A 21,004-nucleotide genomic window follows, 5' to 3' on the forward strand; every position below is an offset into this window, starting at 1 on the left:
GCCACCTGTGCCCTCTTAGACCATGTTCTTATTAGGCACTCTAATAAGAAGCCACGTCTACCATAGGCTCCAGACACGTAATGAGACCCTCAGTGGCTATAGCCTATCTGTGGGCACTCGGCAGGAGACTTATATCTGCATAGTCTGTTGTGTTTGGTTTGACACTAGAGTTCAAATAATAAGGTGACTAATGGCAAACTGTCTCTGCCTGCTCCCCCAACCCTTCCATGCACAGGCAGATGGACATACACACACATGCCATCTTAACCTGACCTTGAAATAACTACCTCTCACAGAAGAGCCTTTGTACAGATAAGCCATCAAATCTCATAGTGACTAGACCGTCATCCTCGGCTCTTTTGTGTGGTCTTGCGGACTGAGGAGGAGCCCGTAATGTGTTCCTCATCATTTCAGTTCACGTCTTTGTTATGTTGTTCCTTGTTGATTGAGAGCTGTCGAGGTCAGGAGTCCCTCTCGTTTGCCCTGGGTAACTCCACTTGCTTTTCCCCTCCACTCCCAATGCCGTAGGAGAGAAAGGAGAAAATAAAATGTGATTATGAGGTTGTTACACTGGTTTGCCCAGTAGGCAAGCAACGTATTGCTGTTTTTCAGATCCGTCTGTCTAGCAGACGTGTGATAATGCCAGAACGTGCTGTTGTGCTTGACTGTAGCAGTTACAGCAGGGCACGTGAGGCACCAGGCCCCAGAGGGCAGGATAGAGTGTGAGTTACCAGTTTCAATGTTTACACGTTCACACAGGCATGCAGGGAGTTAAAAGCCACCATTTTTCCTTGTGACCAACCGCCTAACTAGCTTTTCCTTTGAAATCCAGCGTCAGTCCTTGTTGGACTGGCCTGCTCAAAAACTATGACTCTCTTCTCCCTCTTTTGCCTCATGTTTCTTCCACATTCCTAGATTTTTGTCCCTAATGTCTCATTCATAAATCTGTAGCCCTGAAACTGTAATGTACAGTAGGGAAGCCATTCAGAGATGTGTGTGTGTATATATATATATATATATATATGCACTTATATTTAACTCTTCCATTTTTCACTAAAACACAATAAGTGATTTGTTGTGGGGAGCCAGGCCTCAAGCCGAGAACTGAATTGAAAATGTTTTCTCATCTTTGTTAACTCTTAACAGCAAGAAAGAATTTTGGAACACATTTCTGCGCCTGGAATTTCTGAGTGCAGCAGTAAGTGGCTTTCTGAGTGGCATTCTTGACTTGATTCTGGTTATCTCATTGACTTTTAGCAGCCGTCCTTTCAGGGTGCATCCTGCATGTACCCTTGATTGGTTGGCTTGTAATAATAGCTTCTGTGCCTCCCAGTAGCATTCTTTTCACTTTTCACCCCATTTCTATGTGCTGTCCTCATCTGTATATACATGTTAGCCCACCTGGTGATGAATGACCTGGTTTTAATGTGTCTTACAAGTTTCCAAGTACTAAAGCAAGTACAGAGAAACCTACAGTCTTGACGTCCGTTGTAGCACATGAAGAGATTCGTAGATATACTCAGCCAGAGATGTCCTTCCGTCACTAGTAGGCAAACCCCTAACAGTCTGTTCCCTATGCACATCCCCTAGATTTCTTTTGAGTAGCATTTTTTATAATGCGTATGGCAAAAGAGATTTTAACTGAATGAAGATTGAATAGGCAGAATGCGGTTAGCAGCGCTATAGTTGAGATTTCAAGATTTATTTTATTCTGAACACTGTTCCACGTCTCCTTACAGCTTTGAGGACATAATGTTTTCTCTTCATACCCGAGTCCAGAAATAAAGGATGTTTTGTTGTGTTTTGTTTGCTAGAGTGGTAATGCATCCTTAAAGAAAAATTGGCAACAGATTTGTGAGTTGTAAAACTAAGAAGAAATGATCATTTGTTTTTTTCCAAAAGTGATTTTCACGTTTCTTTGCATTTCAAAACCTATAGTCTTTTGTGGTTTTCATAGGCACACTTACACTTTGACAGACCATAAAACCCTTTAAATCTGAAACCTGGCGGGGCGCGGTGGCTCAAGCCTGTAATCCCAGCACTTTGGGAAGCCGAGACGGACGGATCACGAGGTCAGGAGATCGAGACCATCCTGGCTAACATGGTGAAATCCTGTCTCTACTAAAAAATACAAAAAACTGGCCGGGCAAGGTGGTGGGCGCCTGTAGTCCCAGTTACTTGGGAGGCTGAGGCAGGAGAATGGCGTAAACCCGGGAGGCAGAGCTTGCAGTGAGCTGAGATCCGGCCACTGCACTCCAGCCTGGGCGACAGAGCGAGACTCCATCTCAAAAAAAAAAAAAAAAAATCTGAAACCTTTGGATAGAGTTTCTACTTTTAGAACCAGATATTTCTATTAGTAGTGAGATTTCTGATTAACATTCATTCATCTCAGTGACCTAGTGGTCCCTGGACCTGAACTCAATAGTAACTGCATTATATGATTTTGTGAACTCTATTCTTTCACAAAATAGCTGTGTTTAAATAAGAACATAACACATTGCTCCAGACCTTTGTGACGAGGCTTGACATACTATCCTTCGTTTTTCTGACCCTGAAGTACGTTATTGACTAAGAAGATATCTTAGTTATTGAGGGTAAAGACTTTGAGGCAGAATTAATGAATTTGATTTTCTTGCATCTTTTACTTTTCAGAGTTTAGCTCTCAGCTGGGGCCTCAGGATAAGAATGCCATTCGAAGATGATAATTTTTATGGAAAGTTAATCTGTTATTCTGGGATTTTCTTAATGTAGTCTGTGTTGAGAGACAGCAGTGCAGTGATAGTCCAACAAGAAATCAAAACTACCACTAGCATTTATGCAGTTCATATATGGACAGTTGAACCTGCCTCTGAAGGCTTCAGCAGGTAAAAAGAACAGAAAGATTTTGTAGCCACTTCAGGGCTCTGAGCTAACCACAGAAGAATCATAGTAGATATAAAAATAATTTGCCAGGAAGACAGCAAGTGATCAATAATGTTAGCTTTTTAAAAATGGGGTCTTTCGGGCTGGATGCAGTGGCTCATGCCTATAATCCTAGCATTTTGCGTGGGAATCTGAGGCAGGAGGGTCACATGAGCCCAGGAGTTAAAGATTAGCCGAAGCAATATTGTGAGACCCTTTCTCTACAATAAATTTTAAAATTAGCCAGGTATGGTGGTGCATGTGTCTAGTCCCAGCTACTTTGAGGGCTAAGATAGGAGAATTGCTGAGCCCAGGTGGCTGAGGCGTCAGTGAGCTGTGATTGCACCACTGCACTCCAGTTTGGGTGACAAGGCAAGACCTTGTCTCAATTAAAAAAAAAATTATTATAAAAAATGACATCTTTCATTTCCTCTAGGATTTTTATGGTATTAGGTCTAACATTTAAGTCTCTAATCCATCTTGAATTAATTTTCGTATAAGGAGTAAGGAAAGGATCCAGTTTCAGCTTTCTACTTATGGCTAGCCAATTTTCCCAGCACCATTTATTAAATAGGGAATCCTTTCCCCATTTCTTGTTTCTCTCAGGTTTGTCAAAGATCAAATGGCTGTAGATGTGTGGTATTATTTCTGAGGACTCTGTTCTGTTCCATTGGTCTATATCTCTGTTTTGGTACCAGTACCATGCTGTTTTGGTTACTGTAGCCTTGTAGTATAGTTTGAAGTCAGGTAGCGTGATGCCTCCAGCTTTGTTCTTTTGACTTAGGATTGTCTTGGAGATGCGGGCTCTTTTTTGGTTCCATATGAACTTTAAAGCTGTTTTTTCCAATTCTGTGAAGAAACTCATTGGTAGCTTGATGGGGATGGCATTGAATCTATAAATTACCTTGGGCAGTATGGCCATTTTCACAATATTGATTCTTCCTATCCATGAGCATGGTATGTTCTTCCATTTGTTTGTGTCCTCTTTGATTTCACTGAGCAGTGGTTTGTAGTTCTCCTTGAAGAGGTCCTTTACATCCCTTGTAAGTTGGATTCCTAGGTATTTTATTCTCTTTGAAGCAATTGTGAATGGGAGTTCATTCCTGATTTGGCTCTCTGTTTGTCTGTTACTGGTGTATAAGAATGCTTGTGATTTTTGCACATTAATTTTGTATCCTGAGACTTTGCTGAAGTTGCTTATCAGCTTAAGGAGATTTTGGGCTGAGACAATGGGGTTTTCAGGACATAGGCATGGGCAAAGACTTCATGTCTAAAACACCAAAAGCAACGGCAGCAAAAGCCAAAATTGACAAATGGGATCTCATTAAATTAAAGAGCTTCTGCACAGCAAAAGAAACTACCATCAGAGTGAACAGGCAACCTACAGAATGGGAGAAAATTTTTGCAATCTACTCATCTGACAAAGGGCTAATATCCAGAACCTACAAAGAACTCAAACAAATTTACAAGAAAAAAACAAACAACCCCATCAAAAAGTGGGCAAAGGATATGAACAGACATTTCTCAAAAGAAGACATTCATACAGCCAACAGACACATGAAAAAATGCTCATCATCACTGGCCATCAGAGAAATGCAAATCAAAACCACAATGAGATACCATCTCACACCAGTTAGAATGGCAATCATTAAAAAGTCAGGAAACAACAGGTGCTGGAGAGGATGTGGAGAAATAGGAACACTTTTACACTGTTGGTGGGATTGTAAACTAGTTCAACCATTATGGAAAACAGTATGGCGATTCCTCAAGGATCTAGAACTAGATGTACCATATGACCCAGCCATCCCATTACTGGGTATATACCCAAAGGATTATAAATTATGCTGCTATAAAGACACATGCACACGTATGTTTATTGCAGCACTATTCACAATAGCAAAGACTTGGAATCAACCCAAATGTCCATCAGTGACAGATTGGATTAAGAAAATGTGGCACATATACACCATGGAATACTATGCAGCCATAAAAAAGGATGAGTTTGAGTCCTTTGTAGGGACTTGGATGCAGCTGGAATCCATCATTCTTAGCAAACTATCACAAGAACAGAAAACCAAACACCGCATGTTCTCACTCATAGGTGGGAACTGAACAATGAGATCACTCGGACTCAGGAAGGGGAACATCACACACCGGGGCCTATCATGGGGAGGGGGGAGGGGGGAGGGATTGCATTGGGAGTTATACCTGATGTAAATGACGAGTTGATGGGTGCAGCACAGCAACATGGCACAAGTATACATATGTAACAAACCTGCACGTTATGCACATGTACCCTACAACTTAAAGTATAATAATAATAAATAAATTAAAAAAAAAAAATGACATCTTTCAAAGGACAAAATATTAGTACCCCACGAGAAAATACCTTAAGCCCCAAATAACATTCAGTAGCTATTCGTCTAGTCTTTATGAGGAGGCTAGGTGAGTTCTTAGAGTAACTCTCTGGCACAGAAACAGTCGAGTGGGAAGAGAAAAACCTATTGGACAGAAGTTTCACTCTGCACATTTCATCTAGATATTGAAGTCACGTGGCTCAAGAAAGTGTGTTTAGATCTCGTAGATAAATGAGTTGCAGAAACGGAATGCTGTAGAATCTTCTGTTACTATTTGTATTGAATGATACAGGAACTGCTTAACTGTCTTCCTAAAGACCATTAGTTATCTAACCTCACTTAAGTGGAAACTGGGTTAAAATAAACACCTTTGGAAGATCACTGGTCTTGTCACTATGCCATCAAATGCTGGCCTCTGAAACCTGTTTGAGAATCTACTATGTAAACAATAAATTATTATAAGACGAAACAAAGCTCTTAGTACTTAACCAAAAATGTCTCATCCCTTTTTATAATTTAAATTTTCTCAACAATTATGTAAATGTAGCATTGGGGCCATCATGACATTTTGGCATCATATTTGGTACAAGCAAATAATTGTGACAAGTTCAGTTGTTAACTTTTTTTCCTAGTGCAGAAAAGTGTATTTAACTGTAGTTCAGCATAACTGGACAACCAGTTTGTCCCAACCACATATCTGATGGTTTTTAGAAGGACTCCTTGCCAATGTGTTGAGGTCGTATGCGGAAGAAAGTTACAACTTACGGGAAATGTCCCTCTTCCCTCTTGAGATTAGGCAGTGGCAGTTCCACCTTGTGGGAAGCATGGTTTCTTTTCTGAGCGTACTGCTCAAATTAGATAGGGAGAAAAAGGAAGAGATAAGGGCATTTCCCCTGTGATTGACATGGTCCATGTGTTCCGAGAGGCTTAAGTAGTTTTTTTCTGGATAGATTTGGGGACTCTGCTAGCTGGGCAGTTTCGTATGCTTTCACAAAGTAAGCTCTATAGTTGTGTTTTTAAGACATTTCCCTTTGACAGGGGAAGAAAGAATAGACACTCTAGTCATTGCATAGAGTGGGGTTTGTTTTGTTTTGGAGTAAAGGTTTGTATTTTTATTGATATATTTGTACATATTTTGGAAGTATATGTGGTATTTTGATACCTCTATACAACGTAAATGATCAAATCAGAGTAATCCATCACCTCAGCCTTTATTTTTTCTTTGTAAAATGAGTTTTTATCTTGGATAAACAATTTAGAATTTCATTCTTTTTAAAATTTTCTTTCTTTTTCTTTCTTTTTTTTTTTTTTTTGAGATGGAGTCTCGCTCTGTCGCCAGACTGGAGTGCAGTGGTGCGATCTCGGCTCACTGCAAGCTCTGCCTCCTGGGTTCAAGCAATTCTCCTGTCTCAGCCTCTCAAGTAGCTGGGACTACAGGCATCCACCACCAAGCCCGGTTTTTTTTTTGTTGTTGTTGTTTTTTTTTGTATTTTTAGTAGAGACGGGATTTCCTCTTGTTAGCCAGGATGCTCTTGATCTCCTGACCTTGTGATCCACCCTCCTCAGCCTCCCAAAGTGCTGGGATTACAGGTGTGAGCCGCTGCACACAGCCTTTTTTTTTTTTTTTTTAATAGAGACAGAGTCTTGCTATGTTGCCCAGGCTGGTCTCAAACTCCTGGCCTTAAGCGATCCCCCTGCCTCAGACTTACTTATTTTTTGTTTTTTTGTGATGGAGTCTCACTCTGTTGCCCAGGCTAGAGTGCAGTGGTGTGATCTCAGCTCACTGCAACCTCTGCCTCCCAGGTTCAAGCAATTCTCATACCTCAGCATACTGAGTAGCTAAGACTACAAGTGTGTGCCACCACACCCAGCTACTTTTCATATTTTTAGTAGAGACAAGGTTTCACCATGTTGGCCAGACTGCTGTCGAACTCCTGACCTCAAGTGATCCACCCACCTTGGCCTCCCAAAGTGCTGGAATTACAGGCATGAGCCACCACACCTGGCCTCAACCTTATTTTTTAAGTTTTCGATTGGACTCTGAAATTTTTTGGAATACCAAATGCCATCATGTTTATTTAATCAATTAGCCTTCACCATAAAATGCATTTAAATCAATTTGAAAAAAAATTTTTTTTTGAGACAGAGTCTCGCTGCAACGCCCAGCCTGGAGTGCAATGTTGCAATCTCGGCTCACTGCAACCTCCCCTTTTCAGGTTCAAGCGATTCTCCTGCCTCAGCCTCCCTTGTAGCTGGGACTACAGGCGCCCGCCACCACGCCCGGCTAATTTTTTAAATATTTTTAGTAGAGACGGGGTTTCACTGTGTTAGCCAGGATGGTCTCGATCTCCTGACCTTGTGATCTGCTGCACCCGGCCTTTTTTTTTTTTTTCCAATAGAGGCAGAATCTTGCTATGTTGCCCAGGCTGGTCTCAAACTCCTGGCCTTATGCGATCCTGCTGCCTCAGACTTTTTTTTTGTTTGTTTTTTTGGTGATGGAGTCTCATTCTGTTGCCCAGGCTGGAGTGCAGTGGTGTGATCTCAGCTCACTGCAACCTCTGCCTCCCAGGCTCAAGCAATTCTCATACCTCAGCGTACTGAGTAGCTGAGACTACAGGTGCATGCCACCACACCCAGCTACTTTTCGTATTTTTAGTAGAGACAAGATTTCACCATGTTGGCCAGACTGCTGTCGAACTCCTGACCTCAAGTGATCCACCCACCTTGGCCTCCCAAAGTGCTGGAATTACAGGCATGAGCCACCACACCTGGCCTCAGCCTTATTTTTTAAGTTTTCGATTGGACTCTGAAATTTTTCAGAATACCAAATGCCATCATGTTTATTTAATCAATTAGCCTTCAGTATAAAATGCATTTAAATCAATTTGAAAAAAATTTTTTTTTCTTTTGAAACAAAGTCTCACTACAATGCCCAGCCTGGAGTACAATGGCACAATCTCGGCTCACTGCAACCTCCCCTTTTCAGGTTCAAGCAATTCTCCTGCCCCAGCCTCCCGAGTAGCGGGAATTACAGGCGCCTGCCACCATGCCTGGCTGATTTCTGTATTTTTTTAGTAAAGATGGGTTTTCACCATATTGGCCAGGCTGGTCTCGAACTGCTGACGTCAAGTGATCTGCCCGCTTTGGCCTCCCAGAGTGCTGGGATTACAGGCGTGAGCCACCGTGCCCAGCTGAAATTTATTTTTTATTAAGAATAAGGACCTAAAAAGTCAGCATCCACAGTCATAGTGGTAGCAGGAGTGAGCTAATAATATCTTTTCAAATTCTGTTTTACTATAAGGAATTTGACCTTCTCCATATGACCATTTATCACATTGTCCCCTTTCTTCATGGTCATACTTTTTTCTACCAGTTTGTCAATCAAAAGTAATTACCTAAGATAATCAGCTCTTTCAGCCTTTGCAGCGCAGATGTGGCATTTGTGATGGTAGCTGTGTGCACACAAACATGCGCGTGTGCACTAAGAGAATGGGAATAAATTGCACAAACCCAATGAAAATCCCAAAAGTGATTTTTTTAAATCAATGTATCTGTGAAAGTAGAGAAAACCAAGCTTTTAAAAAATGGGGGATTAAATAGGGCCACGTTACTTGGCATCATGGGGGATGTAGTGATAGAACCATGATCAGACAGTTTCATCATTGGTGCACAAAGTGTATTTGCATTTAAAGTAATTTTACCTCCAAAGATTGCACTTGGAATTCTTTTTAAACTTTCCACAATAAGTACCCTTTTTTTTTTTTTTTTTTTTTTTTTTTTTGAGACAGAGTCTTACTCTGTCGCCCAGGCTGGAGTGCAGTGGTGCGATCTCTGCTCACTGCAGCCTCCGCCTCCCAGGTTCAGGCTGTTCTCCAGCCTCAGCCTCCCAAATAGCTGGGATTACAGGCACCTGCCACCACGCCCAGCTAATTTTTGTATTTTTAGTAGAGACAAGGTTTCACCATGTTGGCCAGACTGCTGTCGAAATCCTGACCTCAAGTCATCTGCCCGCCTTGGCCTCCCAAAGTGCTGGGTTTCCAGGCATGCTCCACCACGCCCAACCACAAGTATACGTGTATGCCCAGAAATAAAATACAATTTTTGAAAGGTTGGTATTGTTTGCAAAAAACTGTCCAACTCCCCCACTCTAAATTCTCTACTTCATTGAAACATCGTCTTCCTTCTGTGACTGGCTGTGTTGTCGGGCCTTCTAGGTGGGAAATTCCAGCACAGAACTGGTACCATAAACCTGCTGATGAGGAGTCTCATGGAGCCCGGGAGCCTTCCACAGCAGCACTTTGGTGTTTATCGTTTATCCTTAGAGTGAGAGAGAGAACTTTAAAAACAAAAGTAATGCTAAATTGATTAATTTTCTCTGGTTTGTCTAGCCAGGCTCCAGCTTATGTGTTATATACTGTATAGGCCTAAACTGAACTCTGATCTTTTTAGTAAGCTAAAGCACTAAATCCTTGCTCTTTATTCTCTTTTAATTATTTCCTGGAAATAGTATTAGAAACAAAGGAAATGTGCTATATTTATTATGCAGCCATTAAAAACCTATTTTCACTGAAAATAGGTTTATATATATACACATATGTAGGTTTTTATATATACATATATAATGTAGTGAACAGTACTCACAATATAATGTTAAATAGATAAACAATGTATCAAGCAAAATGTGAGGTATGATACTGTTAGAAGCTGATTTATATAAATGTATTAAAAGACTTGGCAGGAAAAGTACCAAAATGTTACAAATGATTACTTCTGTTTTTTTTTTTTTTTTTTTTTTTGAGACGGAGGAGTCTCGCTCTGTCACCTAGGCTGGAGTGCAGTGGCACGATCTCAGCTCACTGCAAGCTCCGCCTCCCGGGTTCACGCCATTCTCCTGCCTCAGCCTCCCAAGTAGCTGAGACCACAGGCGCCCGCTGCCACACCCAGCTAATTTTTTGTGTTTTTAGTAGAGACGGGATTTCACCGTGTTAGCCAGGATGGTCTCAATCTCCTGACCTTGTGATCCGCCCTCCTCGGCCTCCCAAAGTGCTGGGATTACAGGCATGAGCCACCGTGTCCGGCCACATGATTACTTCTTGGTGGAAGTGTATGCAATTGTCTTATTTCCTTTATATTTTTCTTTTTTTCCCCACATTTTTTGGAGTAAAGTGTATATTGTTTTTATAATAAAAACATTAAACTTTATTTGCTTAAAAAACTTGTTTAAAAAGAAAGGAAGGGAGGTGGCAGGAGCAGTCCTCTGAGGGGGTCCGAGGAGGGATCAGTGTTACTGTGGAAAGTAATACCAGGCCCTGCTTCTGTTGACTTGATCATTGAGCTCCCAATTCATTAGTTAGGCCAGAGGTGTTCTGTTCATGAAAGTTGCCAGGCTGGTGACATGCAGCAGGTGCAGACCTCTGCTGTGTGAGCCCTGGGAGCACACTGAGAACTGCCAGCATTTCGGCAGTGCTCACAGCGCTCACAGCTGCTGCGTGTCGGGCAGGTGCTGCTCTAATGCTTGTGTTCTGTGATGTGAGATCTGGCCCCACTCTCCTCCTGAACACTCCAGGCTTGGACCAACTACCAACTACCTGGCCAGACTATTGTCACGAGAGCCGTCAGATGAAATCCGGGGGCAGGAGTCGCCGTCATTTAGTGTGCTTCCAGAAGGAATCAAAGGAGTCGCTGCTCAAGCAGGGGAGAGAAATGAGAAAAGAAAAAACGTAGAGCGAGTCTGTTACTTAAAAACAACACAGAACCAATGTTACAACCAAGAATTGTAGAGTCCTTGGCTGTGAGTCAGGTGCTTGGTGTTACATAAGGATTTATCAATCACTGTTTCAGAAGAATATCGGATAACCTCTGTGAAATGAATTGAGGGGAGCATAAGCCAGGATGAGGCAGAATTTGTAATGAGTTCCCTCATCACATCTCTTGGCCAAGAAAAACATGCACTTTCTCCAGAGACAGAATTTTTCTTCCATTCCAGGAGGCGGAGGAACACTTGATGTATATGTAGTCCAGGCTTTCAGATGAGCAGCTTTCACTAGCAGTTTTTTGTAATCTACTCAGAAATAAGTGAAGAGAGAAAGTGTGAGGTAACTGGAGTCTTTCTGTATCAGGAATAGCCTCTCTGTAAAAACGAGTTAGTCCTGTGCTTAATCCCTGCCTCAGTACAGAGCTATTCATCTGGTGTGGATATATTAAGCCAGCATTCTCTTCCTGTCTCCCAGAAGGGCGGCTGGGTGTGACAGCGTAAATGTGTGACAATATGTGAAAATGTTTCTGTAATCCTGAAGATTTCAGTAGTGATTAGAAGAGCGTTAGTCTTTGATCAATTTTCTTTGACTTGGGAGGCGTAAAGAATATTTGAACCTCTCATTTCAGACCTTGACTTTCCTCTTTTTTTTTTTTTTTTTTTTTTTTTTGCCTCAGATCATCCAGCCCCTCTTAGAACTTGACCAAAATAGAAGTAAATTAAAGTTGTACATTGGACACCTGACAGCCCTCTGCCATGACCGAGACCCCCTGATCCTCCGTGGACTCACTCCACCAGCTTCCTATAACTTGGACGATGACCAGGCGGCTTGGGAGAATGAGCTGCAGAAGATGACCCGGGGACAGGTGAGCTTCTCACTCACACATTGAAAAGAGCCTGTGAAAATCCAGTTGCTGTGTAGGTTGATGCAGTGGGAGCTACCTTGGGGAATTCCATGTTTAGATTCAAGATTTTGGGGTGGGGAGGGGTTTCCAGATACCATTTTTTAACTGATTTTTAATTGATTTTTTACTGTTTTTTTTTTTTTTAATTCACAAATTAAAAATGTATATTTTCCATGTACAACATGAGACTTGACTTGGATTGCTTGATACTTTGGTTTTGGTTTTGACCTGGCTTGGATTTCTGGATACTCTGATTTTGGTTTTGATTTTGGTTTGGTGTAAACTACAAAAGTGTGTATGTGCCCTTTTTACCCGTTCCTTTTGTGGTGTGTGTGTGGTGTGAGCGTGGTGTTTTGTCTAGAGGAAACATGGGTGAGGCACAAAGTAAGCCCACCGCTCTAGGAACTGTGTTGAAAATTTTCAAAAAAAGGATTTAGGGGAGACTATGGAGTACTATGACACCAGGAAAACTTAAAACTTTGTGTAAGGCCGGGCGCGGTGGCTCAAGCCTGTAATCCCAGCACTTTGGGAGGCCGAGACGGGCGAATCACGAGTTCAGGAGATCGAGACCATCCTGGCTAACACGGTGAAACCCCGTCTCTACTAAAATACAAAAAAAAAAAAACTAGCCGGGCGAGGTGGCGGGCGCCTGTACTCCCAGCTACTTGGGAGGCTGAGGCAGGAGAATGGCGTGAACCCGGGAGGCGGGGCTTGCAGTGAGCTGAGATCCGGCCACTGCACTCCAGCCTGGGCAACAGAGCCAGACTCCGTCTCAAAAAAAAAAAAAAAAAAAAAAACTTTGTGTAAGATAGACTGGCCAGCATTAGAGGTAGGTTGGCCATTAGAAGGAAACATGGACAGGTCCCTTGTTTCAAAGGTATGGCACAAGGTAACATGTAAGCCAGGGAACACAAACCAGCTTGTTTTAGATCCCCCACCCCCAACACATGGTGGTTGAGAGAACAGCAGCATAAGCGGCTGGCAGAGGCAAGGAAAGACCAGCAGAGAGAGAGAAAGCAAAGAGACAGAGAGAAAAAGAGGCAGAGAGAGAGAAAGAGACAGAGGCAAAAGGAAAGTCAAAGAGAGAGAGACAAAGTCAAAGAGAGAAAGAAAGAGAGAGATATACAAGTGGTTAAGAAAAAAAAAAAATGTACCCTGTTCCTTTAAAAGCCATCATACCAATTTTAATTTGGACAAAACAAGGTCTTATTAATAGCAAAGAATAATTAAAATCCCAAACTTACAAGGTTTTCAACAAAAGCAAAATTTGCTAAAAGTTAACACTGTGACATGTATTATAGTAACTTCTAATCTTGTGGCCTTAGACAGTCTAGTCCACAGACATAAAAAAAAAAAAAAAAAAAAAAAAACAGATTCGCTTTGGAAAAGAATGGTTATCATCTTCAGAAAAAAAGAAAAAAAAGAGGGGGCAGAATTTATATAAAAAGAGTGTTACATGGTAAATTCTTGTCCTGAAATAAATTAACTGGTTGTTTAAAGAAAGAAATGTTTGTAATAAGTCAGAAAGTTAAGGCATGTCAAAAAATTGCCTGTAAAAGTCGTGGAAAAAAAAAAAGGTTATAAAAAATGTGTGTTAAAAAAAGAATTTTAGGCAAAAAATGTTGTATAATTTAAAAGTAACTAGGCCTCCTGAATGTAAAACTATTGGGAAAAAAAATAAAAAACAGTTTATGTGCAAGGTGTATAAGAAAAGCAAAATATACCTTTGGTAAAAGGATTATGAGGAGGCATAAGAATGTACATTTTTACCTACATTAAAAAGTTAAAAATTATTGTTTTGAAGGTTTAAGCAAGTTTTAAAATGTTAATTGTAAAGAACATTCTGTGTGTAAACATATTAGCTAAAGTTAAAGAAGTATCCAGTTTTTCTGTGAACTGGACATTAAAGTAAAAGTATAATAGGTTTTTCTTAAAGCAACAACCTGCTCTTTAGCAAAAATTATAAAAGATTAAAAAGATTCTATAAAATCTTCTCTTATGGTCAGACATTAAAATTAAATAAATATGTCTACAAGGTTTATTAAAATTAGGTTTAACGTTAATAACACACTAATATAAAGATAAAATTTAGCTTATCTGGTATAAAAATCATACAAGAAGCATTGTTAAATGTAAAATGGTATTTGGCTGTCTTTGGCTTAAAAACTAATAAAAATAGGTGCTAAGGGAAATTTCTCAGTAAAAAGGCAGTAAGGACTATAAAGTCCACTGCAAAGGTCCCCACATTTAAAACAAAAAGTCAACTTCTTAAAAATTATAAACTTGGTTTATCTTCCACTTTCCTTTCTCACAAAACAAACAACCGAAAAGTCTTTTAGCACATGTACTGCCCCTAGAATTTCCAGTAAACCAACACCAGCCTGAAGATCACATTCTCATCGAAAGGTGGAAAGAAGAAAATCTCCAGCCAGCTGGGGAAGGCCCCTACCTTGTGCTGCCAACCACCGAGGCTGCTGTTTGTGCAGCAAAAAAAGGAGAGACTCATCACACCCGAGTTGAGAAAGCGCCACCCCCTCCAGAGTCGTGGGCCACAGTCCCAGGGGAAAACCCTGCCAAACTAAAGCGAAGAAAAATTTAACTCTTTTAATCTACTCTATTACTCTTCCTTCTTTCCGTGTTCTATTGCTGGCCATCTAGTTATTAATATAACCAAGTCAATTTCACCTCAAACTATTGCATTTAATGCTTGCCTTGTTATACCCTGTGAAGACTTGAAGTCAAAGACAGCTTTCTACTTCAGAAAAGTACCTCTGTCCCTCCTGACTCTCCTCAGACTGGGAATTAGTAAACTAGGACCATTTAATCTGGGGAGATTTCGATAAAGACCCCAGTGCAAACCAGGAGTCTTGCCCCCCGATGTAGAGCTTTCATGCCATAGTTGGTCCAACGTACTATGGACCACTGAAGAGCAAGGATGGACTGCCCCAACTGGTTTTGTAATTTCCCTAAAACCATACATTCATTTTACCAGAGGATCATAGAAGTTAAAGACTTAAACTGTAGCAATTAAGACAGGATACCAAGATGCAAATGCCTGGTTAAAATGGATCAAATATTCCATCTGCACATTAAACAAAAGCAGTTGTTATGCTTGTACACATGGCAGGCCAGAGGCCCAGACTATCCCCCTTACACTAAGGTGGTCCTCCAGTCGACCAGGCGTAGGCTGCATGATAGCTCTTTTCCAGGATTCTACAGCCTGGAGTAATAAGTCGTGCCAAGTTCTCTCTGCTATATCCCAAAGTCCCTGCGGGTCAGCCCCCGAGGGCCATCCAGCTTCCATCTCCCAACACTAAGTTGACTTCGTGTCTCTCACAGCAGGGAGGAAACTTCGCATTCCTTGGAGACTTGAAAGGATGCAGTGAGCTTAAGAATTTTCAAGAGCTTATCAGTCAGTCAGCCCTTGTTCATCCCTGAGCGGATGTGTGGTGGTGTTGGGGTGGACCTTTACTGGGCACTCTGCTGAATAACTGGAGTGGCACTTGTACTTTAGTGCAATCGGCTCTCCCTTTCACCCTGGCATTTCATCAACCAGAAGGGGAAAAAAAAATAAGACATCATAAAGCGAGAGAAGCCCCTTATGGGTCTTTTGACTCTCATGTCTATTTAGACGCAATTGGAGTCCCACGAGGAATACCAGATCAATTTAAAGCTTGAAATCAAATAGCTACAGGATTTGAGTCAGTATTTTAGTAGGTGACGGTTAATAAAAATGTAGATTACATAAACTACATCTATTACAACCAACATCAACGAGCTTTTCATGAATTAAAAGAAAAACTCATGTCGGCCCCAGCCCTGGGGCTACCTGACCTGACAAAACTCTTCACTCTATGTGTCAGAAAGAGAAAAAATGGCGGTTGGAGTTTTAACCCAGACTGTGGGGCCTGGCCAAGGCCAGTGGCCTGTCTCTCAAAACAACTAGACAAGTTTCCAAAGGTCGGCCACCAGGTCTAAGGGCCCTAGCAGCAATGGCCCTGTTAGCACAAGAAGCAGATAAACTAACCCTTAGGCAAAACCTGAATATAAACACCCCCCATGCTGTGATAACTTTAATAAATACCAAAGGACATCATTGGTTAACAAATGCTACATTAACCAAGTACCAAAGCTTGCTATGTGAAGATCCCCACATAACCATTGAAGCTTGCAACACCTTAAACCCCAAACCCCACCACCTTGCTCCCGGTCTCAGAGAGCCCAGTTGAACATAACTGTGTAGAGGTGTTGGACTCAGTTTATTCTAGCAGGCCCGACCTCCGAGATCATCCTTAAACATCAGTAGACTGTAAGCGGTCCGTGAACGGGAGCAGCTTCGCCAACCCCTGCAAAGTGACTCTGAAGAAGATGACAAGCCGTGCTCCAGTCACACGCAGAAGCTGACTGGTCCACGAAAATCACGGGACTCATTTTCCTTAAAATTTGGACTTGTACAGTAAGGACTTCAACTGACCTTCCTCAGACTGAGGGCTGTTCCCAGTGTATACATCAAGTCACTGAGGTAGGACAAAAGGTTGCTAAGGTCCTATTATTTTACAGTTATGAGTGTACTGGAACTCTAAAAAGAACTTGTTTGTATAATGTTATTCTATACAAGGTACGTAGCTCAGGAAATGACCAACTTGATGTGTGTTATGACCCATCTGAGCCTCCCATGACCACAGTTCTTAAGATTAAGGACTAAGGATTGGTGGGAGCTCATAAATGATATGAGTAAAGTGTTAGCCAAAACAGAGGGAAAAAAAAGGGGGTGCCCAAACAAGTCACCTTAAAATTTGATGCCTGTGCTGTCATTACTAGTAATGTTAGGAATAAGGTGTGGTTCTCTTAATTAGAAGAGAGGCTATATGGCAGAAAATAAGTACATCTGTCATAAATTAGGACTGTGTGGAAATAAATGTAAATACTGGTCTTGTGTCATTTAGGCCACTTGGATAAAAGAAAAAAAATGATGAAAAGGATCCAGTCCACCTTCAAAAAGGAAAAAATGGCCCTTCCTGTACTAAGGGACAATGTAACCCCTTAGAGCTAGTAATAACCAATCCCCTTGATCCTTGCTGCCCCTTAGAGCTAGTAATAACCAATCCCCTTGATCCTTGCTGCCCCTTAGAGCTAGTAATAACCAATCCCCTTGATCCTTGCTGGAAAGAAGAGGAGTGTGTGACCTTAGAAATTGATGGGGCCAGACTGGACCCTTGAGTAAATAAATATGTTGGTTTGAGAAGTTTACAGACGCTCTCCTGAACCAGTGTTTCAAACTTCCTGTGATGAACTAAATGTACCAGTACCAGAAATTCCAGGAAAAACAAGAAATTTGTTTTTGCAATTAGCTGAGCATGTAGCCCAGTCTCTCAGTGTCACTTCATGTTATGTATGTGGAGGGACTGTAATGGGAGATCAATGGCCATGGGAAGCCTGGGAATTAGTACCTACAGACCCAGTTCCTGATGAATTCCCAGCTCAAAAAAAATCACCCTAATAATTTCTGGGTCCTAAAAGCCTCAGTTATTGGACAATATTGCATAGCTAGAGAAGGAAAAGAATTCACTCACCCCGTAGGACAACTTAGTTGTCTGGGACAGAAACTGTATAATGGTACCACAAAAAACAGTCACTTGGTGGAGTTCAAATCAAACAGAGAGGAATCCATTTAGCAAATTCCCAAAGTTGCAAAACCATGTGGACCCAGCCAGAGTCCCACCAGGACTGGACAGCCCCCACTGGATTATACTTGGTATGTGGGCATAGAGCTTATGCCAAATTACCTGACCAGTGGGCAGGTTGTTGTGTTATTGGCACTATTAAACCATCTTTCTTCCTACTGCCCATAAAAACAGGCAGACTCCTGGGCTTCCCTGTCTATGCTTCCCGTGAAAAGAGAAGCATGGCTATAAGAAATTGAAAAAATGATAAATGGCCCCGAGAGAATCATACAATATTGTAAGCCTGCTACTTAGGCACAAGATGGCTCGTGGGGATACTGGACCCCCATTTACATGATCAACCGAATCATACAGTTACAAGCTGTCTTAGAAATAATCACTAATAAAACCGGCAGAGCCTTGACTATTCTGGTCCGGCAAGAAACTCTGATGAGAAATGCTATCTATCAAAATAGATTGGCTCTCGACTACTTGCTAACAATTGAAGGAGAGATCTGCAGGAAATTTAGCCTTACTAATTGCTGCCTACACATAGATAATCAAGGGCAAGTAGTTGAAGACATAGTTAGAGATGTGACAAAACTGGCACATGTACCTGTGCAAGTGTGGCATGGATTTGATCCTGAGGCCATGTTTAGAAAATGGTTCCCAGCGCTAGGAGGATTTAAAACTCTTATAATAGGAGTTATAATAATAATAGGAACCTGCCTACTGCTCCCTTGTTTGATACCTGTACTTCTTCGAATGATAAAAAGCTTCTTTGCTACCTTAGTTCACCAAAATGCCTCAGCACAAATGTACTATATAAATCACTATCGATCTGTCTTGCAAGACATGGGTAGTAAAAATAAAAGTGAGAATTCCCACTAATAAAATGAGTGAGAGCCTCAAAAGGGGGGAATCAGGGAGGAGACCACCCCTCATATTGTCTTATGCCTAATTTCTGCCTCCAAAGAAAGAAAAAGTAAAAACTAAAAGGCAGAAATGAAATCCGCAGGCAGACAGCCCAGAGCCACACGCTGGGCCTCGTAGTTAACGATCAACCCCGACCTAATCGGTTCTGTTATCTATAGATTCCAGACATTGTATAGAAGCTCTGTGAAAATCCCTGTCCTGTTCTGTTCCGTTCTGATTACCGGTGCATGCAGCCCCCAGTCACGTACCCCCTGCTTGCTCAATCAATCATGACCCTCTCACATGCACGCCCTTAGAGTTGTGAGCCCTTAAAAGGGACAGGAATTGATTGCTCACCCATGGAGCTCGGCTCTTGAGACAGGAGTCTTGCCGATGCCTGCGGCCGAATAAACCCCTTCCTTCTTTAACTCCATGTCTGAGGAGTTTTGTCTGCCGCTCGTCCTGCTGCATAACTAGTTATCCGTCATTTATTTGATGTGTAAAGATAAGGCCTACTTCTCAAATTTAGCATGTTGCCATAGGAATTTTAATCTTTTTCTTTCTTGAAAGAGGAAAAAAATTGAAAGGACAGTATTAAATTCGTCAAGGAGCTGTGGCTCACACCTGTAGTCCCAGCTACTCAGGAGGCTGAGGCGGGAGGATTGCTTGAGCCCAGGAGTTCAAGGCTGCAGAGAGCTATGATTGTGCCACTGTACTCAGCCTGGGTGGTGACAAAGTGAGACCCTGTCTCTAAAGCGAAAAAGAAAAAAAAGGACAGTATTAAATTAAATTCCTAATAGCTCTTTTTGATATTGATAGCCATATAGTAAAAATGTAATGGAAATAAATAAATATATGCATAATTACAGTGCAACCAAAAACCCATTGGAAACAGGGCACATGGCTATTCATTTTAGAGACTTTTGCTTCAGAATTTTGCAAAAAATCGGTGCTTCTTAAAAGCAGTGCTGCTGGGCACAGTGGCTCACATCTGTATCCCGGCTTTTGGGAGGCTGAGGCAGGAGAATCCCTTGAGCCCAGGAGTTCAAAACCAGCCTGGGCAGTGACATAGTGTCACACGCCTATAGTCCCAGCTGCTCAGGTAGTTAAAGTGGGAGGATGGCCTGAGCCCAGGCAGTCATGGCTGCAATGAGCTGAGATCGTGCCACCGTACTCCAGCCTAAGTGGCAGAGCAAGACCTCATCTCAAAAACAACAGCAACAAAAAAAAAACCCAGTGCTTATTAATGTATTAAAGTTTAACTGGCATTAAATTATTCCTTTGTAAAACAGTTTGTTTTGTTTTTGTTTTTGTTTTGGAGACAGAGTCTCGCTGTGTCACCCAGGCTGGGGTGCAGTGGCGCGATCTTGGCTCACTGCAACCTCCACCTCTCAGGTTCAAGCAATTCGTGTGCCTCAGCCTCCCGAATAGCTGGAACTACAGGCGCGCACCACCGTGCCCAGCTAATTTTTTGTTTTTTAGTAGAAATGGGGTTTCACCAGGTTGCCCAGACTGGTCTCGAACTCCTGAGCCCAGGCAGACTGCCTGCCTCAACCTCCCAAAGTGCTAGGATTACAGGAATGAGTGACCGTGCCTGGCCAGCTTGTCTTTGAAATGGAAAAGGTCATTTTTGCTCAGTCCTGTATTTTCAATATGCCTGGATGGACTTAACTCAATGTTACCAAGGCAAAAAAAAATCTTCAGGGTGATACCAAGATAGAAAATTTCAAACTAAGGATTTTTCAACAAGTTTTGAGTGAATGAAACCTGATTAATAGACTTCCCATTGCAGATTGTGTTATAGTCAAGCTCTGCACTCATCAAAACAATTGTGCTCATACACATGAATTGTGTTAATATTGTCATGTTTCCCTTTAATTGAGAGTGTACTTCGGTTACTGAAGTTACTGTTTGAGGTGTGTGAAATTGTATTCTCCCCAATAGTCCCTGGGAAATGGGAGACCTGGGTCATCTACAGAGGAGTACAATAACTAACAATCCCTACTATAAGCTTCTTCATAGCTTCTAAAGATTGGTGGAGAAACCAACCCATTTCCTGCTTCCTCACCCCAAGTAAGAATTTAAGGAAGTAATGTAGGCTGTCTAACAATATAAAATGACTTGCCTGGGAAAGTATTGTGATCAGAGTTTGACTTCAGCTGTGAAGGCCAAGAAACAGAAGATGTGAGTCACTGCCAGATATGCATATTGCTTTATTTTGTGTGTGTGTTTTGTTTATAGTTTTGTAGTTTTGTTTTTGTGATGCAGAGCCTTCTGCTCCTGACATTTGTAGTTTCCGCCTCGTATCTGCACCGCATTTCACTGCCTCCATGCTCCCACCAACACCACCCCCATGAGGACGGGGCAAGAACTTTGTCTATCTTTTTCAGTGCTAGGGCAGTGCAGAAGGGAAGTAAATGTAGGATCAGAGCCCCTACACAGTCCCCACTGGGGCACTGCCTAGTGGAGCTCTGAGAAGAAGGCCACCGTCCTCCAGACTGCAGAACA

At 41.8% G+C, this 21,004-nt stretch overlaps 1 protein-coding gene across 4 annotated transcripts in view; it reads left to right on the top strand.

Moving 5' to 3' along the window:
- ERC1 (ELKS/RAB6-interacting/CAST family member 1) overlaps window positions 1-21,004 on the top strand; it is a 500,457-nt gene that overhangs the window by 429,880 nt on the left and 49,573 nt on the right. For all 4 annotated transcript variants that reach the window (XM_077953260.1, XM_077953262.1, XM_077953261.1 and 1 more), the window contains one exon: window positions 11,691-11,879. In XM_077953260.1, the coding sequence (XP_077809386.1) occupies window positions 11,691-11,879 (189 nt within the window). The remainder of the gene's footprint in view (window positions 1-11,690; window positions 11,880-21,004) is intronic.

This window comes from Macaca mulatta, chromosome 11 (genome assembly GCF_049350105.2).
Source record: "Macaca mulatta isolate MMU2019108-1 chromosome 11, T2T-MMU8v2.0, whole genome shotgun sequence".
In the NCBI taxonomy this organism is placed as follows: Eukaryota; Metazoa; Chordata; class Mammalia; order Primates; family Cercopithecidae; genus Macaca; species Macaca mulatta.